Source organism: Sprattus sprattus (genome assembly GCF_963457725.1).
Source record: "Sprattus sprattus genome assembly, chromosome: 5".
NCBI classification, from domain to species: Eukaryota; Metazoa; Chordata; class Actinopteri; order Clupeiformes; family Clupeidae; genus Sprattus; species Sprattus sprattus.
The window spans coordinates 30,681,962-30,708,366 of NC_137924.1; the positions used below are offsets into that span (position 1 = coordinate 30,681,962).

At 43.5% G+C, this 26,405-nt stretch overlaps 1 protein-coding gene across 1 annotated transcript in view; it reads left to right on the forward strand.

The window, feature by feature from the left end:
* Nucleotides 1-19,165: 19,165 nt before the first annotated feature.
* Nucleotides 19,166-26,405, forward strand: part of myo3b (myosin IIIB) — a gene marked incomplete at both ends in the record, with an annotated part of 156,523 nt that continues 149,283 nt past the window's right edge. Inside the window, 7 exons of the mRNA XM_080839760.1 lie at nt 19,166-19,191; nt 19,753-19,936; nt 21,492-21,626; nt 21,957-22,061; nt 22,476-22,575; nt 23,672-23,748; nt 25,905-26,050. Coding sequence (XP_080695886.1) covers nt 19,166-19,191; nt 19,753-19,936; nt 21,492-21,626; nt 21,957-22,061; nt 22,476-22,575; nt 23,672-23,748; nt 25,905-26,050 — 773 coding nt within the window. The remainder of the gene's footprint in view (nt 19,192-19,752; nt 19,937-21,491; nt 21,627-21,956; nt 22,062-22,475; nt 22,576-23,671; nt 23,749-25,904; nt 26,051-26,405) is intronic.

Below are 26,405 nucleotides of genomic sequence, written 5' to 3' on the forward strand. Positions count from 1 at the left end.
TTAACATCACCCTGCAAAAAATAGGCTTTCAAAAACAAAACAAAAAAGTAAGAAAATGGGGCATATATTACTTAAAATAAGCTAAATTATCTGCCAACAGTACAGGAAGATTGAAAAACAAGTTAAAATATCTAACTTCAAAGAACCCAAATATAACTTAAAAATAGTGTGGCCAGACTAAAAACAAGTACATTTGTCAAAATATTTAACAATAATATATATATATATATATATATATATATATATATATATATACACTGTATGAAAATGTGCTTATATTCAGCAAATGCTAGCACCATCATCTTGAAATTAAGCTAAATGCTAGGCAGTTTATCTTGAAATCAGTAAAGCTACTCTAAAAGCAAGTAACTTTGCCTAAATACAAATAAATGTAAGAATAATATTTTCTAAATTTAGAAAAATTTGCATATATTCAGCAAATGATGGCACAGTCATCTTGAAATTAGTCTATATGCTAGGCAATGTATCTTGAAATCAGTACAGCTACACTAAAACAAGTACATTTGCCTATATACCACAAATATTTAAGAATTATTTTCTCAATGCGTAGAAAAATGTGCTTAAATTCAGCAAATGCTAGCACCATGATTTTGAAATTAGGCTATATGCTAGGCAATTTATCTTGAAATCAGTACAGCTACACTTAAAACAAACACATATGCCTAAATACAAAACAAATGTATGAATATTTCTTTCAATATGTTGGAAAAAGTGCTTATATTCAGCAAGTGCTAGCGCCATCATCTTGAAATAAGGCTATATGTTAGGCAATGTATCTAGAAATCAAAACCACTACACTTAAAACAAACACATATGCCTAAATACAAAACAAATGAAATAGTTATGTTCTCAATATATATAGAAAAACGTGCTTTTATTCAGCAAATGCTAGCACATCATCTTGAAATGTCTATATGCTAGGCAATTTATCTTGAAATCAGTACAGCTACACTAAAACAAGTACATTTGCCCAGTGGCGGTTCCTTCATAGGGACGATTTGTGCGACGCACTACCAAACACGGAGTTGTTTTTTTTTTTTTATCTAGTTGTTAGGGCGGGTGATTAATCTGCTGTATGCAAACTGGTTGTATATGTCATTGTCCAATCAGATTAAGGTCGTGCCTGGTGTTGCCACGCCCATTTGGGGCGATTTCTGTCTAGCCCAAATTTGCACCAGAACTCTCCCATTGACATTCATTGTACGTCCGGTTTTTTCAAAAATCATGCTCCTAATACATTTTCTATGAGGGTTTATGTGCTCGCACAAACGACGTGCTTTCGTCATCTGTCTGTTGCGCGGGAGCATGAACATTCTACGGAGAAGATGGCGAGTGTCAAGTGCAATACGGTAGTGTCTCTGAGAGAAGTGCCCTTTAGTCGTCGTACTAATGCGGAAAATGAAGCGATAAAACAGCTAGGACCCCCTAGACCAGATTTAAACATCAAGCAAGTGTCAACGAAAGGGGAGAAGGCCTACACACGATCTTTTAAAAATAACTGGTACCACAGAAAAACCTGGCTAGCCGGCTGTGATGTAGCCAATGCTCTTTTTTGCTACCCCTGCCTTCTCTTCCACCCAGAAAACAACACGTCAGACGGTACAGCGTGGACAATAAAAGGGGTAACGGATATGCAACATCTGTGTGAGAAAGTTAAAAAGCACGAGAAGGCAAAAAACTACATGGACAGCTCTCTGAAGTTTTCAGCTTTAGGGAGAGTGAACATTGCTACACAGCTGGATGAGGGGTATCGGCTAGCAGTGCTTCGTCACAACGATGAGGTGAGCAAGAACCGCCACATACTCAATCGGCTCATCCAGTGTGTGAAGTTTTGCGGCATTTTTGAGCTAGCTTTGCGAGGCAGAGACGAAACCGAGGGCTCCGCCAACCCTGGTATTTTTCGGGGCCATGTCGATTTTGTGGCACAGTTGGATGAGGTGTTTGATGAGCACCTGAAAACGGCAAGTGTCTTCAAGGGCACATCCAAGACGATTCAAAACGAACTGCTGGGGTGTATGCTGGGTGTGGTGAAGGAACGGATTGTCGAGGAGGTGAAGGCTGCGAAGTTTGTAGCCATCCAGGCTGACGAGACCACCGATGTCAGCACGCAGACTCAGCTGGTTGTTGTTCTCCGATACATCGACGGCAAGAATGCAGTGCATGAACGTTTTTTTGAGTATCTTCCCCTCACCGAGTCAACGGCGACTTCTATAGCGAATGTGATCCTGGAGCGACAGAACAGTCTGTTCTCCGACGACGAGAGAGAGAAACTAATCGCTCAAGCGTATGATGGTGCCAGTGTGATGAGGGGAGAGAAGGCTGGTGTGCAGCAAAAGGTGCGTGAACACTTCAAAAATGCACATTATGTTCATTGTTACGCACACCAACTGAACCTGATCATGCAGCAAGCCACATCCAACATAAGCAAAGTGAAGGTTTTTTTCTCTGAGCTTAGTGGGATTTCGAGTTTTTTTTTCCCGTTCACCCAAGAGGACCAGCATTCTCGATCAGGTCGTCGCCCGGAGACTGCCGAGGGCTTCAGCTACAAGATGGAATTTCAATAGCAGGATTGTCAACACTGTCAGTGAGAATCGAGCCGACCTCATTGAATGTTTCGAAACCATCAAGACATCATTTGACCAAACCACAGTGAGAGAGGCATCTGGGTTCATCCGAATGCTGCAAGATGAAGACTTCGTTTTTTTCTTGAGCATTTTTCACAACATCATGCCCCATGTGGACATCCTGTACCAGCAACTCCAGCAGAAGGACATCGATGCAGTACTCATCCAGCGGGCCCTCCAGAGGTTCACAAGCAGTGTGCAGGCCATAAGGTAAAATTATAAGAATATATTGATAACTATGTTGTACCAATAATGATTAATTAAATTATGCCAATAATGATTAATTAAATGTAGCCTCTGTGGTGTAGTCTAGTTTGTTGAAATGACTGCATTAGCTTAAAATCCTTTGCAAAACTAAAGAAAAGTTGTGAACTAAAGAGTTCTGTGTGTGTTTTATGTTGTTAAAAGGATACAGTGAAATAATGGTGTTTCAAATGGATAAACAGCCTGTAGCATGTAGACTACACAACAGCAATTGGCCCAACTAACAAAAAATGTTGTGTATTTTCTCAGGGGCTCCCCCTCACTTCAGCAGGTCCAGGGAGAACCAGCTGCCAAGCGATCAAGGACAGCGTTGGGAGAGGAAGAAAAGCAGAGGATGGCTAAAGAGATCTGTGACACCATCTTGGCTCACTGCAAGGAGCGGTTTTCCTTCACCGACCACCTAGTTAGTGCCACCTTACTGCAAGGAGATCTGTTTGGAAGGTACTGCCATTCATTTCCAACCGAAGCGCTGCATGCCACTGTGAAGGCATACCCCATGCTGGATCAAGCAAAGCTGCACACAGAGCTCTCCCTCATCTACGAAAACCCAGAGTTTAGGGGATGTTGTGGTGCACTGGCACTTTACCAGCTGCTCATGTCCTACAACCTACAGGACACGTTCTCAGAGACTGTTGCTCTGTTGAACATCATTATCACCACACCCATGACCATCTCTGAAGCAGAGAGATGCTTCTCAACTTTGAAGAGGATAAAGACCTTCCTGCGCAACTCCATGGGCCAGGAACGTCTTAAAGCCCTGGCCATGCTTTCAATGGAACGGAAACTTGTCCTAAGCATGCCTGACTTCAATGAGAGAGTCATTGACTGCTTTGCTGCATTAAAAGAGAGATGCAGCAAATTCCAGTACAAGTGATGCTCTCTCTCTCTCTCTCTCTCTCTCTCTCTCACACACACACACACACACACACACACACACACACACACACACACACTCTCTCACACACACTTTCTCTCAGTAACAATATTAAGTATTTTCACCTGTTGTGTATTTTGTCTTAAACAAAGCAGTGTTAAGGTTGCTTTTTTTCAATTGCAGTATCTTGCTAAGACTGTGACCTTTTTTTTATTTTTGAGAAGAAGCTTACTTGAGGATGTTGGATATTCTTTGATATTTTTCCATTGGATCTTCTGTGTTGGATTTATGTATTGTGACTTTTTACTGCTACCTACTGAGCATTTTGAACTGTGGCAAAATATTTTGGACATCCTTTTGTATCTTGCTGGTCTACCATCGTGCCTTTGTTCAAGCACCTTTTTGACTCAGTAAAACATTTGAACTTGACTTCCCTTGTCTGCCTCTCTGCAATTGAGTCTCTCCTTTGGTATTTTGGTAAACTGTCAGCCTGCTTAATTGATATCTGATACCTGAATTTATAGGCACTAACAAGTTAGGGAAATGGTCTTGCTACCTAGACAATTATATCTCAGTCCTATGGACTTTTATGGTACTTATGGACATAACAGGGGGAAATTGCACCACCTGAAAAAAATGTCAGGAGCCGCCACTGCATTTGCCTATATACTGTTGTGTCAGATTTATAGTATAAAAGTAGGAAAAGTATACAGTCTTCTGATCTGGTTAAAACTCTAAATTCTTGTTACTTGTGGTGAAAATACTCACAAAGTCCAGCAGACCGGCAGAGTGTGAACCAAGAAGTGTATTCAGTCAGTGCAATACCAACATCACAAACCTGAGCATGCCTGCAGACAGTGCTGATGATACAAAGATTTGCAATGGCTTATATACAGTAGATATCCTCCTAAATCTTCTAATCGCCGCCCCTCTGTCTAAAATGCAACTTCTAATTTCTGCTGAGTAGCCAAAGTTGTGCAGGTTTGACTCTGGTTGACACATTCAAGGGACTTCATTGGGAGACACTGGGACTGTCCCTACGGGACTCTCCCAGCCTAATATGTGTGTGTGTGTGTAGGGCTCCTGCAATCTTATGTCAGTGGAGTATCTCATGCTGTGATTTAACTTTTATCAGCTTACTATCATGAACATTCTATTGATTACTATAATATTAATATCTTACACATACTGATGCAAGCCTGTTTGAGTGTGCTGGTGTGTGCCGGTGCCTCTGTGTGTGTGTGTCTGTGTGTGTGAGTAGCTCTGTGTCCCTGTGCCTCTGTGTGCTTCTGCCTGTGTATGCTTTTTTGTGCGTGTGTGTGTCTGTCTGTGTGTATGCCTGTGTGGGTGTGTGAACGAGTGAGTGAGTGAGTGAGTGAGTGAGTGAGTGAGTGAATGTGTGAGTGTGTGATCAGCTTGCTTCAAGGGGGACATGTACTCTGATAGCCTGGTTCCTCGGCAACATCAGCTTATTAAAGCTGTGTGTGTGTGTGTGTGTTTTGTGGGTGTGAGTGAGTGAGTGAGTGGGTGAGTGAGTGAATGGGTGAGTGACTGAGTGAGTGTGTGAGTGAGTGAGTGAATGTGTGTGTGTTCATGTGTCTGTTAGTTAATAATATACACACAGACTAGTAAAATTTAATTTACAGATTTTCCACCACAATACCCCAAACATTTAAGAATTATTTTCTCAATATAAAGAAAAATTTGCTTACATTCAGCAAATGCTAGCACCATCATCTTGAAATGAGGCTATATGCTAGGCTATTTATCTCAAAATCAGTAAAGCTACACTTAAAGAAAGAACATTTGCCTAGATACCCAAAATATATAAGAACTATTTTCTCAATATGAAGAAAAATGTGCTTATATTCAGCAAATGCTAGCACCATCATCTTGAAATGAGACTTTATGCTAGGCATTTTATCTCGAAATCAGTAAAGCTACACTTAAAGGAAGTACATTTGCCTAGATACCCAAAATATGTAAGAATTATTTTCTCAATATGTTGGACACTGTGCTTATATTCAGCAAATGCTAGCACCATCATCTTGAAATGAGGTTATATGTTAGGCAATTTATCTTGAAATCAGATTTGCCTAAATACATAACAAATTTAAGAATTATTTTCTTGAAATGTAGAAAGACGTGCTTGTATTCAGCAAATGATAGCACCATCATCTTGAAATGAGTCTATATACTAGGCAGCGTTTCCGTTGTCCGGTAATTACCGGTCTTTGTCCGGAAAAAAATTTAAATGTCCGAAAAATTTAGATCTCACCGGTCAAATTGTCTGATTGGAATTTCTTAAAAATCTCGTCCAGCAAACACAATCTGAATTAGACCACAATCCTTATATTTAGGCCTATAAAGCAAACGTGCACTGCCCTTATTATGTTTTAAAGGAACAGGCTATTCTGCCGCTTGAAAGTTATTAAACAACACACATATGCTGCATTTTAAATAAAGCGCAAACCGTCGGTTACAAACGGAGCGAACTGAGTGATAAGTATCAAACATGGCCAAGCAGACTAGCCTTAAAAGTTTTTTTCAGAGGCCAAATGCAACTGATGAGGATGAACCTGTAATACCTGCAGTGTTGCACGCGAGACATTTCATTATACTATCTATGTCCGTGCGTGAGAGCGCGAAGTTGCGTAGAGGCCGAGGGCAGACAGACAGATAGAGATTTTGAAAAATAGCTCGCAACATATTGAAAAAAAGAACTGGACAAGTACATTTTTTGGAGCTGTGAACTTAGGTCAAAATGTAAACTATGAACTGAACTAGTTCATGTAGAAAGTGAACTTTCCAAACATTGAATAGCCTACCTGAAGCCCTAGATGTTCAAACAGCTTTACCAGAGAAAAGGCGTTTTGTCCGAATGAAGTTCCCATGGCTAAGGTGCGAAGTAATTGATGGTAACAGTAAAATGTTCTGTTAGCTCTTCGAAATGGCAGGACAACGCAACGGATTCATAAGAGGGTCTAATAATTTTAGAATCTCCGCTGTCATTGAACATAGTCAGAGAGCAATGACCTTGTTGCAGCGCTCAATTTTACACAGCAGGCCATTTATTGACGCGCATCAGGCATTTATGTTTTTTCCCCATTGTAAACGTTAACGTTCCCAATCTAAACGTCCTCATTATGTAATTCTTTAAGCTAAACATGGCGTCAGTTTTCTTCAATAGGCTAATTTAGAAGCAGAAATAGATATATGACCGGCTTATCATTAAAATGTCCGGAAAATTAAAACTCTGCCGGTCATTTTGACCGGCAACATTTTTCTCTAGCGGAACCTCTGATACTAGGTAATGTATCCTGAAATCAGTAAAGCTACTCTAAAAACAAGTACATTTGCCTAAATACACAAAATTGTAAGAATTATTTTCTCAAAATGTAGAAAAATGTGCTTGAATTCAGCAGATGATAGCACCATCATCTTGAAATATGTCTATATGCTAGGCAATTCATCTTGAAATCAGTACGGCTACACTTAAAACAGGGACATTTGCCTAGATCCCCAAAATATGTAAGAATCATTTTCTTAATATGTTGGAAAATGTGCTTATAGTCAGCAATGCTAGCACCATCATCTTGAAATGAGTTTATATACTAGGCAATTTATCCTGAAATCAGTAAAGCTACTCTAAAAACAAGTACATTTGTCTAAATACAAAAAAATGTAAGAATTATTTTCTCGAAATGTAGAAAAATGTGCTTGAATTCAGCAAATGATAGCACCATCATCTTGAAATATGTCTATATGCTAGGCAATTCATCTTGAAATCAGTACGGCTACACTTAAAACAAGGATATTTGCCTAGATCCCCAAAATATGTAAGAATCATTTTCTCAATATGTTGGAAAGTGTGCTTATAGTCAGCAATACTAGCACCATCATCTTGAAATGAGTTTATATACTAGGCAATTTATCCAGAAATCAGTAAAGCTACTCTAAAAACAAGTACATTTGCCTAAATACAAAGAAATGTAAGAATAATTTTCTCGAAATGTAGAAAATTGTGCTTGAATTCAGCAAATGATATTACCATCATTTTGAAATGAGTCTATATGCTAGGCAGTTCATCTTGAAATCAGTATGGCTACAATTAAAACAAAGACATTTTCCTATATACCCAAAATATTTAAGAATAATTTTTTCAATATGTTGGAAAATGTACTTATATTCAGCAAATGCTAGCACCATCATCTTGAAATAGGTTATATTATAGGAAATATATCTTGAAATCAGTAAAGCTTCACTAATAACAAGTACATTTGCCATGCATATAAAATTGAATATGTGGGCGCAACCCACAGAGATGAGAAGGATAAGATATTGCCTTGATTTAAGATATTTCATCTTAATAAGATTTCTCTTTTTGCAGTGCACCCCTTACCTCTCAGTAGTAGTATTAGTAGTAGGAGTAGTAGGAGTAGTTGCAGTAGTTCTTTATGAGACTCTGTCTGTGAACACCCTCTTTTATATGTTATTTAGTGATTATTTATAGAGCTTTCATCATTTTAGGGGCCAGCTTGAATCCAGGGACACTGATATGGTTATTCAGCTATCAATGTTGTGGGAAAGTTCCAGCCTGTCACCCATCATGTAGGGGAGGTAAAGTTTCATGTCCTTATTTCACCCCTTCGTCTTAGACTTTTAGAATCACATCTATTTCTAGATTTAAATGAATAGTTTGACTAAATGTGTCTTATTGATTTATGTTTTAATCAATACCAATTTATAATCATATCCTTTCTCCAGTCCTCTCCCTCTGATGTTTCTGCCATCATCAGCAGATGAATTAATGTTACATCAAGAAGAGTTACATCTGTATTTGTGTAAAGAGAATAGAGTGTATACATTTGAACAACTTTAGCCTCACCAGTACCAGGAGGTGTGTCTGCCTGCCAGTCCCTCAGCCTATCCAAACCTAGGCAGCATGGGGTGGGGTGGGCCTTGGAGAGAGGGAATGCTGGGTTTCAAAACATCAGAACTCTGCCAGATCCACTGATTATAGTGTGTGTGTGTGTGTGTGTGTGTGTGTGTGTGTCTGTGTCTGTGTGTCTGGGATCATCTTTCACCTGTGGCCTATTCACCCACATATCCCCCGGTGCGTTTGGCGTCCATGACAACATGTGTGTGTGTGCCTGTGTGAGTGTGTGTGTGTGTGTGTGCGTGTGCGTTCGTGTGCGTGTGTGTGGTATCATGGGTGTTTTTGTTATTGTGTCACTGGTACACAATGAGTATCCTTGCTATTGCAGTCATGCTATGTGTCTTATGTGGGTTAGCATCACTGAGACTGCACTGTGTTGACTGAAAGGACTCGTTTGGACAGTACAGGCAAATGACAAAGAAGAAGCTTAAAAAGCTGCCCTTTTTTAAAGTATGTGTACTGCACACTATTATTTGCGTGTTGTTTGTTTAAAGAAGAGGTTATGAACATATACATAGAAACATCACCATCCAAAATCCGGTGCTCTCCAATATCTCTAGTGAAACATCACCATCAAACATCAAGCGCTCTACATATCTCTAATGAAATAGACTCCCTAAAATCTCTGTTTCCATTTTATTTAATAAATAAACAGATAAAGTGAAATGACAGAAGTAGGTTTGCTGTACTTCATGATACAATATTTGGTTTAAAAATGGCTTTTCAGAGGTTCAGTAAACACTGGCATGAAAGAATCTGAAGATCTCCATTCGCCTTATTCCCCTGCGACGCCATTTTGAAATGAAAACAAGGCTTGGCTGGGTAACCCAACCTGAGGTAATTCTCTACCAGGGACGTGCAGTCATAGGAGGCAGGGGAGGCAGAGCATTTTGAAAAGTAAAAAAAAAAAAAAATTATAATAATAATATATATTTATTTATTATACGGCTCTTCAGAACGTTCCAAAAAGTACCGTTGATTTGAATGGGCCATACCTACATCATAGGTCACATTAAATCCTGATAACATACCGCTGCGAAAATTAATCACCGCTGTCATTGGCAACGGGTTTTGTACTTCTAATTCACATCTTTCATATCATTCCGCCAGAAGTCCAGTCATTTTAACGCAACAGTAGACAGTAATTTGAAGTCAGCAAGTAATGGGTTGCTATGCAACACCTGAAACTTCAAAGTTCTATTTGCTTGAAGAACTATTTATTTCTAAACGGGACTCATGAAACGGCAACTAAATCATTAAAAAGAGGTATGTTGGAGGAATGTCTTCTATCGTTTTTGGCAAGTAACCGTATAATAAGCGGGATAATGTATTATAAAATAAATGTTCATATTTCTCTAGTTATCTGTGTTACGGGTGTCATGATTCCGATCATTTCGAGCATTTTTATTATCAAAATCGCTGAATTTGTGCATTTCCGGTTCCCAGTGACAGTGATCAGCCAATGAACCAGGGACGTGCGGTCGATGCATTGGTGTCTATGTGATTGCGCAATCACTCCAAACTAGTTTTTACGCATGCGTGCGCAAGCGTAGAACCTTTGAGTCGAGCTCAAAACTCATTGAAAAATCCCTTAGGGGAGGCAGGCAGTACCACTGCCTCTGGTAAGGAGGCGAGCGAGAGCGCACTTGTCGGGTATAGGTTCGACGGCGGTTGGACTACTTCTACACTTCTACTTGACGGCGAAAATGGAACATCGTATTGCTAAGCTGAAGCAGATCTCAAAACTGGACTTTCAATCCAAACGTGAAATTAAATGTGAAATGATAAATAATGTGAGACCAATGCCGGAGCCAAAAGTTTTGCTTCAAATGACGGGACAGAATGTATTGACATTTGCATTGGAGTGTTTCACGTTTCCGAACAGGACTACATGCGCAACACGAACCACGCTAAAGGCTGCTTCTACAGGACAGTTGGCTTGAAGTTGTGAGCAGACTAGGTGAGCTAAACTAGCCACTGACTGCATTCGCTCAAGGATGATCGTGGGAGAAGAGGACAACCTATTTCCACTGAACAGGGAAGTCGTGAGTGGATTACTTTTATTTACGAGCTCCAACGAAAGTGCACCAACTATAAATTATACTGGCCAGTAGAACATGTTGGTATTGTGTGCAATGTATGCTATGCAGTGTTTAACTGTTTGCTTTTTAATATGTTGTGTAAATAAATATGTAATTGTTTTTTCAAAAAAGTGTCCAAGTTGGGTAAATGGTCATTTAAATTAGCATCCCACCAACGTAGTTATATTTTCTCCAGACAAAATGAAATGAGCCATATCATTGGTGGAGGGCTACATACTCTAGCTTGTAACTATTAATATCTTATTAATAACTCATCATAATACAATAAAAAAACAATCGTTTAAAAATAATGGTATTAGACAATAAAACGTAATGTTTTTTCAGTTCTGATCAGATGACAATTTTAAAACCATAGACATATATACATGTATGTATACATTATATACATTTTTAAACAACTAGAGCTCAAAATTACGTAATCACTTCCGGTTTCTGTGCCTCACCAGCTACGAACCTCACTGCACGTCACTGTTCTCTACGATACGAAGAGTAATGATGGACTGAAAATGGAGCACATATCTTCTGCCCTTGCCCCTTATTATCGCGGCATTAAAAGATTATTTATAATGGACCACATATCTTCTGCCCTTGCCACTTATAAACGCGGCATTAATACATCATTTTTTGCAACTCACCGTCAGCATCATGTTTATTTACTTGGTTAGCTGGAAAATGGCAGCTAAGTTATACTGTCAGAATTGCTTGCACGAATAAGTCAAGAATATGTAAAATGGCAGGTGATTCTTGGCATCTTTTTTATCTAACCGGGATGATCTTGTAAATAACAGTGCTTTTGCAGTCAGAAAGAGAGAGAGAGGGCATTTCCCTCCTTGAGAAAGAATGAGATCCCCTACACGTTCAAGGTAGCTAAGTTAGATGCAACAGATGGGAGGAATTGCTACATCGCTAACAAGATGTTCGCGGCTAAGTCTGTTGACATTTCTCTAACCGGGATGATCTTGTGAATAACAATGCTTTTGCAGTCAGAAAGAGAGAGAGTTACAGGGCAAGTATGAGAGCGAGGGCATTTCCCTCCATCAGAAAGAATGAGATCCCCTGGCCTACATGGTCAAGGTAGCTAAGTTAGATGCAACAGATGGGAAGAATTGCTACATCGCTAACGAGATATTAGCGTCTTAAACTAGCCTAGCGAAGCCAGTTGAAATTCCCTTACTTTGACACTATGACAAACTACTGAGTCAAAGACTTTCCTAACACAGTCAAACATCAAGCACGTGTAACACCAAACGGCAAATAAGCTAATTCGACAGACAGTAGTAACCGGGAGTCTTAAGGCAAACATACATAACGCAGTAATATGCCTACGGACCCTGATATGGCAATAGCACAGAGCCCATTCTCCATATTAAATGGAATATCGAATATCGTTTTCAAAATGGCCGCGAGGGAAATAAGGCGAATTGTGTCAGATCCCAAACACTCCCCCCATTCCAAAGGTCTTAAAATGCCTCCTTCCTTCCTTTCTTCCTTCCTTCCTATCAAGAGAGCAAGGAGTGTCCCATTGCTCTTAAACCTTCAGTTCCGCTTTTGTCCGACTCCTTGAAATACGTCACATAACGGTCGTTTTTCAAGAGAGGGTCTGAGCTTCCTTGATGCCCTAATGGCGGCATTTATTACCCATAACTCTTTGCGCCATTCCCAACCAGAGATTTTCGTTTTATTTCGAAAACAATGGCGGACATAATGGTTACGGTGGCTATGATAGCAGAGTCAGAAGACCACAAGGCTACAGACCGTAAATGTACATATCAGCAGTAATTAAACAACTGCACTGATATTAAATGTACTAATAACATGCCATTCTCAAATTAAAGCCAGTGACATGAGTATTTTGGTGGTTATTCACGATGTATACCGACAGTTAGCATACCTAGCTAGCCTAGCTTGGTAGCATTACCATTGGTTCTGAATGGCAGTTATGCTAAGCAGCTGGCTATCCCCCCACCTGGGACTGTACAAAGGGCTATTTTACCACCCGGGAATAGCCCGTTAGTGCACTTTTAATCGGACACTTTTCGCTTGACTAGCGGGGGCAATTATGCTGTGATTGATTAACAAAGAATTGTCTGAATTCGTTAGGGAGGTATACGTTAGCCATGTCGATGTCAGTAGCTTATTATGATTGCTCGCTTGCTAACAACGTGCTTGCTAACAATGTGCTTGCTAACGCACAGAGTGACGGCACCACATACTGCAGTCTGACAGAGCGCGCTAGTGCGAGCAGATACGTACACACAGCATGATGATGCCACATCCTCTCTGATTAGAGTGTCCCGAATGTTGAAAATGAACAGTCTCTTGATCTCTCGTCACTGACTGGGCATCGGGGAGTCGAGGAGTCAAGAGGAGGAGTCAAGAGAGCTCTCTTAAGATCGGAACGCACGGACTGTCTTTGTAACCACGGATACAAAACAGATGTTGCATTTCAGTGTCTTAAACCACAACCCAAACTAACCCAGGAGTCAAATACAAGCGCGGCTCTAACAGACAGGCAGGCAGGCAGGCAGGCAGAGAGTGCGATGGCAGGCAATAATGACAGTAATGTGAACCCCCCAGACTCCAACAAACCCACTTCCTGGTTACCTGTGTAACCCGAGAGACTAATATCAGCCTCCATTATGACTGGTTACATCTGGTGCCTGAATATTTAAAGGTGTATCATGTGGCACAATGCAAGTGAATGAATAATTTAGCCAGATTAGCATTAGCATGTATTTCCCTGAGGCCACGTTAGTGCTCCACACACACACACAGTCTGATCTGGAGTACCTGACAGGGAATCACCTGCTTTTTAAAGACAGGTAGGTTGGCTTTTTTATTATCGTAGAAAGTTCAATTATTAATTTTATTTTATTCCAGTTTTGAGAGACTTATGGTCTCTGGAGGGGATGGTCATCCTGAACCTTTTCAGTTTAAAAACACATTTTAATGAGTGAAGGAAAGCCTTTTAGTTGCTCTTTATGATATTCTGAGTGATTTGATTGATGCACGCAAACTACAATGGCTTAGTGTTTGTGCAACTGCAGTGGCTAATGTTTGTTTTGTCTGTTTGGGGCTATTTTTAATCACAACAGTAGTGAAGAAGTCTGCATAGCTAATTGTTATGGAACATGACAAGTTTCCCTGGTAGATCCTGATTTGTCTACTTTAATGTGTCTTTGAAGGGAAAATAGACAGGACCCTCTGTGTGTGTTGCTGCTTTTGTTGTTGCTGCCGCTTGCTACCAGCAACCGGTGAAAGCTAATATCTGTCCGTGGCTATCAGGTGGTGGTAGCGACCACTGCTGGGTCGTGCCCTCAAGGAACTTGACCCCCTGCGCACACAAAAGCCCTTAGTTTCAAGTTTTATCAGTCATTGGTTTGAACAGGAAGGGGTAAAGATGTCCTCCATTGCCCTGAAACAGACAACAATATGAACTACAATCCACAGAAATACTGGAAAACAGTGTGCATATCCATCTGTGCTTACAAGGATGAATATACAAGCAAGTTTTTTTTTTTTTTAAACAAAAACTATATATAAGACCTTCAAAGAGAACATACACACAAGCTCAAGACTGCTGTTTGAATAATCATCCAGTCTAAGACAGATTGTTTTGCAAGCATCCCCTTCCTGTCATACGCCAGATGTTTTTTTTGTATTACAAAATGTCTTTCGCTGGTTGCTCATGTCTCTGGGCTACCTCTTTGATGATGGGGGTCTCTTTGGACACTCCTCAGTCATCCCAACATTTGAAACAGTTAAGGACAAGTTCAAGGTCATCAGTCAGCCATTCAGCGTGTTTACGTCACAGAAAAATGGAGAGGGATGAAGCATCCATCAGGTGCCTGGCATGTCAAAGCATCGCTCAGTCTGCCTCAGTTACAACCCATTACTTTTATATGTCTCAGTGGAGAGGGAGAGGGAGAGGGAGGGAGAGAGAGAAAGAAAGAGAGAGAAGGAGAGGGAGAGAGAAGGAGAGAGAGGGGGGAGAGGAATTGAGAGAGGAAGAGAGATATAGGAAGGAGAGGGAGAGAGAGAAGAAGAGGGAGAGGGATGGAGAGAGATAGAGAGAAGGAGAGGGAAGGAGAGAGAGGGGGAGAGAGAGAAAAGGAGAGGGATGGAGAAAGGAAGAGAGAGTGTGTGAGAGCAGGGAAAGAGAGAGAGAAAGGACTGAGGGTGAAAAATAGAGTGAGATCGAAAGGAGTAAGAGTTAGGGGGAGGTAGAAGATCAGGACAGATATCGAAAGAAAGGAGAATGGAGGGGTGAATATAAAGAGAGTAGACAGAGTGGGGGGGGTAGAGTGAGGGTGAAGAGAGAGGGTAGCAAGTGAAGAGGGGATAGATAGAGTAAAGAAAAGACAGAGAGTGATAGGAAGGAGAGAGTGGCAGATGAACGGGGTTAAGAGAGGGCAGAGAGAGGGGGAGAGAGAGGGAGAGAGTGAGTAGTGAGAGAGGGAGGGGGAGAGAGAGGGAGAGATAGGGTTGAGAGAGGTAGAGGAAGAGAGAGAGAGAGAGAGAGGTAGAGGGAGAGAGCGAGAGGGCAGAGAGAGGGGGAGAGAGGGAGAGAGAGAAAGGGCAGAGAGATGGGAAGAGAGAGATAGAGGGAGAGAGAGAGAGGGCAGAGAGGGGGAGAGAGAGGGAGAGCGAGAGAGGGCAGACAGAGAGGGACAGAGGGCCAAGAAAGTGAGAGAGGGAGGGGGAGTGAGAGAGGGAGGGGAGAGGGAGAGATTCCAGGATCATTTGAGATTTTCCTCTCCCTCCCCCCGCCCATGAGCCCTCCAGGTGGGCAGAATAAATGTGTCCCTCCCTCCCAGGGTCACCCAGCGTTTGTGTGTGTGTGTGTGTGTGTGTGTGTGTGTGTGTGTGTGTGTGACTGCTTCCATGCATCAGGTGTGACAAAGTAAACACAAGCGGATGGGGGGAAAAAAGATCTGATCTGTCAGAGGGAACGACAGATGGAATGCTCCCATGTGTTAATACATTATTCCTGTTTGCTGTTGGCCTACTGAGCTTCACTTTGCTAAATGTATAAATGTATGTGTGTGTGTTCTTGTGTTGTAGGCCCCTAAGTGAGTGTATTGGTTATCGTCTTTTGTGTGTGTGTGTGTGTGTGTGTGTGTGTGTGTGTGTGTGTGTGTGTGTGTGTGTGTGTGTGTGTGTGTGTGTGTGTGTGTGTGTGTGTTGTGATGTGTTGAAGGCCCCTAACTTTGTGTTTTGGTAATCTTCTGGAGTGTGTATGTGTGTGTGTTTGATGTTGTTGTTGTGTTGTAAACTCTTGTGGTAACCCCCCTCTCTCTTTATGAAGGTAAATCATGGCTCTGTAGACTTTCATTGTGGGTGAGTCTACCTATCTAAGTCCACTTGATGTAAGAGTATTAGACATCTGACAGAGCTGGAGGGAGGGGGGGGCAGTACGACTAGCTGACAATAATTCCTGTTTTGTTCTGTGTTGTTGTCGTGGCTAGGGTGTGAGCACACACACACACACACACACACACACACACATACACACATACTGCGCGCAATCTCAACTGTCTCTTGTGAAGATTACTCCAGTCTCAATCTTGATTTGTGAAACTGCACTTCATGAATGAGGATGGTGTCGGACATAATGTACCAAACTAGAGGACTGTCTTGTTATTTCTGTGAGGAATGGTGTTGCACAGGGAGACAGAGAGGGTCAGGATTGAGGTTAGGGGTGGTGTTCCATTCCTCTGTGTATGTGTGTGCGCCTACATGTGTGTGTGTGTGTGTGTGTGACACCTGTATTAACGTCTGTGTGCTGCATAGGCCTGACTGCCCTTGAGGCCCAGGGTTTGAGACCAGACCAGCTCAGGTCGTTTCTCAGTCTCACCTTCTCCCTTATCGTCCACTTCACCGCTGATCTGTGTCCAAGCATGCGTGTGTGTGTGTGTGTCTCTCTCCTTCTCCCTTCTTGTCTCATCACCGCTGATCTGTGTCTAAGCGTGTGTGAGTGTGTGTGTGTGTGTCTCTCTCTCTCCTTCTCCCTTCTTGTCTTATCACCGCTGATCTGTGTCTAAGTGACAGCTAGAAGGAGCCATTTCTGTATTTATTTTATACGTTATTTTAATGCTTGCTTTAATTTCTATTTTCTAAGAATGACTAGGAGCACACAGCTTTTGACCTTGCGCTGGGATAATTTGCTGGCTTGTTGGCGAGGATAGGCCTCGCTGCTCTTTATGCTTTAAACCTTTATTAATTTGATTTGCAGACCAGTTGTAACCTCCATTCTGTTAATAAACCAAACCACTTGGAACTCTACACGGACCTTTTTGGATTTAATTTCTTTCACAAGACAAGCGTCAAAGAACCCCTAGTCAACGCCAACAATGTGACCAACAAAGGGACACTTTCAGGATAAATGGTCACTATACTCCTCCTTAAGCTTGTGCTTCCTTGTTTAAGTTTTGTGTCCCGTGCTGAAGAGCTTCCATTTTAAAGACCTTGTTTTTCTCTCACCCTTGGCTAACGTGGACAGGGCCCTGTACAGCTTTGCTGCGCTCCAGTGAGCGTTCCCCTGCCAACAGGTGCCTTCTCAGGAGTCCTCGGGGGGAATTGTGGGCAGATCATGCACAGGGCTCAGCACACACACACACACACACACACACACACACACACACACACACACACACACACACACACACACACACACACACACACACACACACACACACACACACACACACACACACACACTCACATACACACACTCACATACACACACAAACCGCTCAGCTCCGCACCGCCGCATCTTCAGCTTCATGAAGGATCATTATGGGTCCACCTGACCCATCCCTTGTAAAGAAACACCATGGGGGGCTCTGGTTGGGTGCGAGGGAGGGCGTTGGTGGCGTGCTGGTGGTGGCAGGGAGCTAATCTGCTGCTAATCCAGTCGCCGGTGAGCAGATTAGTGCATTCTTAGCAGGAGCGCTGACCGGATCTCTTCCCTTTTCCTTCCTCCTGTGTGCGTCTCGCGCGAGGACAGAGCCGGGCCGCTGCAGAACTCTCACTGGACACGAGTCTGCTTCGTGTTGTGTTTGTTTGTTTGTTTACCATAGTTGCATTTGTTTACCCTGACCTTATGAATCAGAGAAGCTGAGTGGTGTGTGTGCAGTGCTTTTGGCAGCAGGATGGCTCAGTGTAAATTGTGAGTACAGTGCGTTTGGCTCTGGCTGGAGCGTGTGCTCAGCTTTACTTGCTTGTGCGTCTGCGTGTGTGTGTGTGTGTGTGTGTGTGTGTGTGTGTGTGTGTGTGTGTGTGTGTGTGTGTGTGTGCACACTTGGGCAAGTGTGTGCTTGTGCTTTATGGGTGTGAGTGTGTCTGTGTCTGTATGTGTGTGTGTGTGTGTGTGTGTGTGTGTGTGTGTGTTTGTACACTACGTTTGCAGTCAGTGCATGCTGGTTTTGTGCCTGGGCTGTAAACCTGTTAAGTAGCTCCTGTTGGCAGTGGAGGTGCTTCTGAGCTCAGGCACAGTGGCACGCCGCCACCACTACCTTATTCAGCCCACAGAGCTGACCGGAGCTGTGTGTGTTAGTGTGTGTGTGTGTGCATGTGTGTAAGTGTGTTTAAGTGTGTTAGTGTGTTTGTGTGTGTGTGTGTGTGTGTGTGTGCGTGTGTGCGTGTGTGTTAGTGTGTGTGTGTGTGTGTGTGTGTGTGTGTGTGTGTGTGGGCACTGGCTCTGAGTGCTCTTGAGATACGAGTGCTAGTCTGTACTATACTACTACTAGCTATGTGGCGGTGGTTGGGGGGGGGGGGGGGGTGGCAGTAAGACTAACTGACAGTTAGTCTGAACTGTTTTGTTCTCTGTTTTTGAGCTGACTTCATGGTCCCTGCCTCAATGTGCATTCAGCTGTGTGAAAGGTGCACGGATGTCATGGAACTTCATACCAATGTGAAAATACTGTATACGTGTGTGTGTTTGTGTGCGGGCCTGTTTGTGGTGCTGTGTGTGTGTCTCTCTCTATAGGTGTGTGTATGGTGTATTTCTTACATGTGGAAAAGCATGTTTGATGCAGTTTTAAGTCTTCTACTAGTGCAGTAGAAGAGTTGAACAGAATTTGTGTACTTCTGTACATGCATGTGAAAATACAGATTCAATAAGTGCGCGTGTGTGTGTGTGTGTATGTGTGTGTGTGTGTGTGTGTGTGTGCTTGTTTGAGTTTGTCAGCACATTCTGACATTCACAGATATTTTATATCGCTTTCTAAATATACAACTTTCTTTCGTGGTGCAGCAGGTAATACGACACCTGTCAGAAAAGCAGTTATTTTATTTATGATTTTCGGGCCCAGTTTTTATTCATCCAAACACAAAGATGATGGGGAACTATATGCAACAGAGACAGTAAGTTCCTGTAATCACATGTGAGCATACAACCTCATGACTCATGACTCGTCTCATGTCTCATGTCTCATGTCTCATGACTCGTCTCATGTCTCATGTCTCATGACTCGTCTCATGTCTCATGTCTCGTGTCTCATGTCTCATGACTCGTGTTAAACACCTGTAGGATGGCTTGGCTGTTAACCTCTGAATCTAGTCTCAAGATGCAGGTCTTACATTTTCTCTTTTCTCTCTGCCCCTCTCCCTATCCTTATTTTCGTCATCCCCTCTTCCTCTCCTCTATCTGATCCCCTTCTCTCCTTTTTCTATTTTGTCTTTCTCTGCTCCTTTTATTTCTTCTCACTCTCTCCTCCTCTCTATTCTATCTCTCTCTACTTCCCTCTATTATCTCTCTCTCCTCCTCCTCTCTATTCTATCTCTCTCCTCCACCTTTCTATTCTATCTTTCTCATTTTGTCTCCCCCTCTCCCTTTTCTTTCTCCCTCCTTTCATCCTCTCCTCTCTTCCATATCCTCTCCTTCCATCTCCCCCTCTCCCCCTTCTTCTGTGCTCTCCCCTGCAGGAGGTCTCTGTATGGGCTGTACCCCTACAAGTCCAGCATGATCGGGCTGGAGGCTCTGGCTGACCCGTCCTCTGACTGGGACATCGTGGAGACCATCGGCAAAGGCACCTACGGCAAAGTCTACCGAGTCAACAACCGCAGGGATGGGAGTCAAGCCGCCGTTAAAGTCCTGGACCCCATCAACGTAAAGCCACACAAACACACACACAGAGAGACACACACACACACACACACACACATAAACACAAACAAACACACACACATTAACACCGGCACACACACACACACACACACACACACATTTACACACACAGAAGAATGATTCCAGAGACAACACACACTTACAGGCTGATCCACGGAACTGTAAGGAGTAGACATGAACCACATTCTTCCGTGTACTTCCCACTTGATCGGAGCCGTTCATCACGCCAGTCGCTTTTCAAAATGGTTACTCTACGCATTCTATTTCTATGGACTAGTATGGACTCTGGTCTAGTATGCACTAGGCCTCGTGTATTCCTCCCTCATGTGATCTGGGTTCCTTCTCGTACCCACAGACCGTGTGGAACATTCTAGGTTCCATGCACTACTCTTTGGGGAACGACTGCTGTCTATTCTTCTTCTTGTTACCTCTGAGGACTGTCTTGATGAGCTCTGAAGCTTCTCCTGTCTCAGAGAGACATCCCTTTAGAACATCTGTCCTCCTGCTCATGGAAACTCAGCTATTCCATGGATTGCTATGTCTAAGCGTGCGTGTGTGTGTGGTGTGTCTGTGTGTGTGTGTGTGTGTGTGTGTGTGTGTGTGTGTGTTTGTGTGTGTGTTTGTGTGTTTGTGTGTTTGTGTGCATGTGTCTGTGTCTGTGTCTGTGTCTGTGTCTGTGTCTGTGTCTGTGTCTGTGTCTGTGTCTGTGTCTGTGTCTGTGTCTGTGTCTGTGTGTGTTTGGGTGTGTGTGTATTTGTGTGCATGTGCGTGTGTGTTTGTGTGTGTGTCTTACTGTGCTTTTTTTCTCCCTGCTTTCCTTGCTTACTCCTGCCAGAACTCCGGCCATCATGGCAGAGTAAGTAGCTCTTCCTCTCCCTCCTCTTCGTCTTCCTCACTTTTTGAACATGTTGATGTCAGATGCTTCCCTTCTCCTGTTCATTATTGATATAGCCTATCAGTCAGTGCCTTTCTCACTATATATATATATGTGTGTGTGTGTGTGTGTATTTCTCTCTCTTATCTATTTCTTCTCTATCTGTTATCTTGCTCTTTCTTTCTCTCTCTCTCTCTTTCTCTCTCTCTCTCACTTAGACACACACACACACACACACGCACACACACACAAAGACATTGCATTCAAAGCCTTACGTCATTGATTGATTACTAAAGTACCCTGAACAATTAACGTGGGATTAGGAACATCGTACATCTTCTACGGACTATTCAAATAGGTTCTCCGCTCATGCAATGAGTGCAGTGTTAGAACCAACAGTTAAAGAACTTTTAAATGTTCTAGGTAACACTCTCTGGGATGACCACAGTCATAGCCCTCCATAACACTCCATATTATACTTAGTGTGCAATAAGATGACTGTACTATAAGTGTAATTCTGATGAGTGTACTATAAGGTTAGTGTACTATAAGTGTAATTATGATAAGTGTACTATAAGGTTAGTGTACTACAAGTGTGATTCTTCTGCAAGTTGTACAAAAGACGCCAGTGAAGAGTATGTTCCACACTGTCCCCCACAACAGGACGTGGATGAGGAGATCGAGGCCGAGTACACCATTCTCAGCTCCCTGTCCAACCACCCCAATGTGGTCAAGTTTTTCGGCATGTTCTACAAGACAGACAACCTCTCTGGCGGGCAGCTGTGGCTGGTCCTGGAGGTGGGTAGAGGAAGTGTTTTTTGTTTGTTTGTTTGGTTTCCTGTTTGTTTTGGTATAAAGACTCTCAAAACCTTTGAAATGATATGATGTATGTTTCTTTGACACACTCACACCATCTCTTACTCTGTCTCCCTGGATCCCTTCTGCCACGCCATTCTCTCTCTCTCATTCTCACTCTCTCTCACTCTCTCTATCTCACTCTCACACTCTCTCACTCTCTCTATCTCACTCCCACACTATCTCACTCTCACACTCTCACACTCTCTCACTCTCTCTCTCTCTCTCTCTGTCACACACACTCTCACTTTCTCTCTCTCTCCTACTGTGTAGTTGTGTAACGGAGGTTCAGTCACAGAGTTGGCAAAGGGTATGATTATTCGTGGCAAGCATCTGGAGGAGCCCATTATCGCATACATCTTATGTGGGGCACTGCTGGTAAGACACAGACACACACACACACACACATAACACAGACACACACATAGCACACAAACATATACATGCACGCGCACACAGACTCACACAGACAGACAGTCAGACACACACACACACACAGAAACACAGAAACACTGACCAATCAACCCCTTAATTGCAGGCGTGGGTGGGGGGGGTTGGGGGTTCTCGTGGATTAAACATGTTTAGTCCTGCACGCCCACGTAGCGATGCACACACATCCTGATCCCGGGACAAAGACACACACACACACACATACACACACACACACACACACACACACACATCCTGATCCCGGGACAGAGCTGCCAGTAATCAGCAGTAATTGTGTCCACATTGGCTTCTGCCCCCTGCCTCTTAAAGCCCTTGTCCTGTCTCGTCTTCTCGGCACCCCAGGGTCTCCAGCATCTCCACAACAACCGAATAATCCATCGTGATGTCAAGGGCAACAACATCCTCTTGACCACAGACGGTGGTGTCAAGCTGGTGGACTTTGGTAATGGCACATTTTTAACTTTTTTTTTGTTTGTTTTTTTTTGCCACACTTTGGCCACACATATTACATCAACCCAAGAACAATATTTCTGTACTATCAGTATAATGTAATATAGATAGTAGCACTTCAGTTTAATGCTCCCCTGAACATATGTTATGTTATGTATGTGTGTGTGTGTGTGTGTGTGTGTGTGATTGTGTGTGTGTGTGTGTGTGTGTGTGTGTGTGTGTGTGTGCGTGTGATTGTGTGTGTTTGTGTGAAAATAGACACCACATCAGAGACACTGCTGGTGGGGTCGGGTGTGCCCAGGAAAATCCTTTTGATACCGTCACCCTGATATTCCCAGCTCAACACCCCATGTTTGTACCTTATGTAGTGTATGGGCTTAGCTCAAGGCTATCAGTACTCATTTAAATAGTGTTGTTAAGCTCAAGGCTATCAGTACTCATTTAAATAGTGTTGTTTAGCCCAAGGCTATCAGTGCTCATTTTAATAGCGTTATTTTGTCATTTTGCATATGAAACGCAAGCAAGAGCTGTTATGCTAAATGATGCTGGCTAGCCTAAGGCAAGCGTGTTTCCTCCATGCTAGCTACACAGATGAACACACACACATATTCAAACATAATCCCTCCTTCCTCTCTCAGATGTGTGTGTCTGTGTGTGTGTGTCCCTCCCCTCTGTCTCTCAGATGCGTGTGTGTGTGTGCGTGTGCGTGTATATGTGCGTCTCTCCTCTTTCTCTCAGAGGTGTGTGTGTGTGTGTGTGTGTGTGTGTGTGTGTGGGTGTGCTTGTATATGTGCGTCCCTCCTCTTTCTCTCAGAGGTGTGTGTATGTGTTTGCGTGTGTCTCTGTATTTGTGTGGGTCTGTGTGTTTATCCTCTTCCCTCCTCTTTATCGTGTGTGTGTGTGTGTGTGTGTGTGTGTGTGTGTGTGTGTGTGAGTGTGTGTGTGTGCATGCGTGGTTGTGTTTGCATGTGCGTGTGCGTGTGCGTGTGCATGTGCGTGTGCATGTGCGTGTGCGGGTGTGTACTGACCCCCTCTCTCTCTCTCTCTCTCTCTCTCTCTCTCTCTCTCTCTCTCTCTCTCTCTCTCAGGTGTATCTGCCCAGCTCACCAATGCCCGCCTGAGACGGAACACTTCAGTGGGCACACCCTTCTGGATGGCACCAGAGGTCAGGGCTCCTTATGCTAACACTTCATGCCCTAATGCCACATGTCTCTATAGACTCACTCACTCTCTCACACACACGCACTGTTAGATTTCACTGGGTTGATGTGCTCAAGCTGGCTTCCTGACCTTTTGGTATTCAATGTGATTAAATCAGGGTCAAAGTCCTAATTATCAATCATCCAATCAAAAACTGATACATACCTCTAGACACACCTTTCCCCTCCCATATCCCATATGTCATTGTTTACATGTAAATTGTACTGTATAAAAGATGTGAGCCTTTGCTCAGTACTTTGAAAGAAACCTATCGTGCACCATGCGAATGGATTGTCCTGTGACGCTAATTAAACCTATTTCTTCTGTTGGACACTTTCCCGAGTTCCTGAGTATCTGCAAACCTGACCTTGGATCAAAGCCTCAGACAGAGTTCTATCAGCGCACACACACATACAACACCTCAAGCCATACACTCTAAAGCATGGGTCGGCAACAGGCGGCCTCGGGACAGGCTCCATTCTCCATGTAGGCCTAGTTGTTGCGAGGTCACGTAGGGACTCCTATCGCAGTGTTTTTTTCCCCGGTTGACAGGCTCACGAATTAGGCAAGCTGATGCTAAGCAGATATGAGAGAGAACACCAGGGCACCATGATTTGCATTCTTAATTTCATCACTCGTCTTTGACTGAACTTCAGCCCAACAGAAGTGTTGCAACAAGATTATTGCGTTCAAAAAAACATAGGTTTATGTTTTGCAAACCGTGACAACTTTGTTGCATATGAGACACATCGGCTTTCCATTAGTGAAACCGGGTAAGATGAACGCAACATTGTCTTTCCATTCCCCTGTATAGGCTCTGTTTTGGTTGTCAACTTTCCTCTTCAGACTTTTTGACAAAGACATCATAGAGTTCATTAATATAATTCAATTATTCAAACAGACCACCAATGGGCTCATTCAGATGGTTTATTATCATTAGTAATTTTTAGTAAACCTATCCATTCTCCATGTAGGCCTAGTTTTTGTGAGGACACGTAAGGGCACCTATCGCAGCGTCTAAATAGGCACTAACACAGACTCTGGCCCGCCACCAAGTGGCGAGGAAAAATACTGGCCCACAGCCCTAGTTACTTGCTTACCCCTACTCTAAAGACTCTCTCTCTCTCTCTTTCTCTCTCTCTCTCTCTCTCTCTCTTTCTCTCTCTCTCACACACACACACACACACACACACACACACACACACACACAACAGCTCATGCCATGCATTCTATAGACTCTTTGTGTGTCTCTATCTCTCTCACACACACACACTCTCACTCTCTCTCTCTCTCACACACACACTCATTCTCTCTCACACACAACAGCTCATGACATGCCCTCTATAGACTGTGTGTGTGTGTCTCTCTCTCTGTCTCTCTCGCTCACACACACGCACACACACGCGCACACACACAAACACACACACACACACACACTCACACACACATACATACACACACACACACACACACACACTCTCCATGCCCTTCTGCCATGCACTCTATAGACTGTGTGTCGGTGTCTCTCTCACACACACACACACACACACACACACACACACACACACACACACACACACACACACACACACACAGGTTGTGTCCCTGTGCTCTGGAGGTCGGCTGAAGGTTAATAGCTGGGAGCCAGCTGTCCCAGTGCACTGCTGGGGGGAAACGAGCTGCTGACGATGGCGACTAAGCTCCACTCATTGAGTCTATTAAGATAAAGCGTGTTACACAAACACAGACCCAACACACACACACACACACACACACACACACACACACACACACACACACACACACACACACACACACACACACACACACACACACACACACACACACACACACACACACTATACACAATACAACAGGATATTGATTCAATCTGCTATTGATTCAACATCTCACCTCCGATTTTGAAATGACCATGTAAGTGCTGCCCTCTCTCTCTCACTCTCCCATCCCCTCTCTCTCTCTCCCTCTCTCTCTGTCTCTCTATATCTCTGTCTCTCTCGCTCCCTCTCTCTTTCTTTCCCCTTTTCAGCAGTATGATAACTTGTATGGTGCCAGGTGTGATGCCTAACCCTTCCCTCCATCTCTCCCTCCCTCCTTCAGGTGATAGCGTGCGAACAGCAGTACGACTACGCGTATGACGTGCGCTGTGACGTCTGGTCTCTGGGCATCACGGCCATCGAGCTGGCAGACGGAGACCCCCCACTGGCCGAAATGCACCCTGTCAAAGCCCTCTTCAAGATCCCACGGTAGGCCACCAGAGGGCGCCCTGGACACACAGAACACGACACAGCTCTCAGGATTACAGCAGTCATAGGCAGGAAGGGAGGGATAGGGGGGGGGGGGGGAGAGGGAGAGAAAGAGGGGGGAGAGAGTGGGAGAGAGGGAGAGAGACTGAGAGAGAGAGGGAGACAGAGAGTGAGAAAGAGGGAGGGAGAGAGGGGGGGAAAGGGAGAGAGAGAGAGAACGACAGAGAGTGAGAGAGAGACAGAGAGAGAGGGAGAGAGAGAGAAATATGGGTGATTGTCAAAGGCGAAGGAGAGAGATGGGGAAGGCGAAGGAAAGAAAGACAGAAAGGAAGGAAGAAAGAGAGGGTGTGTGGGT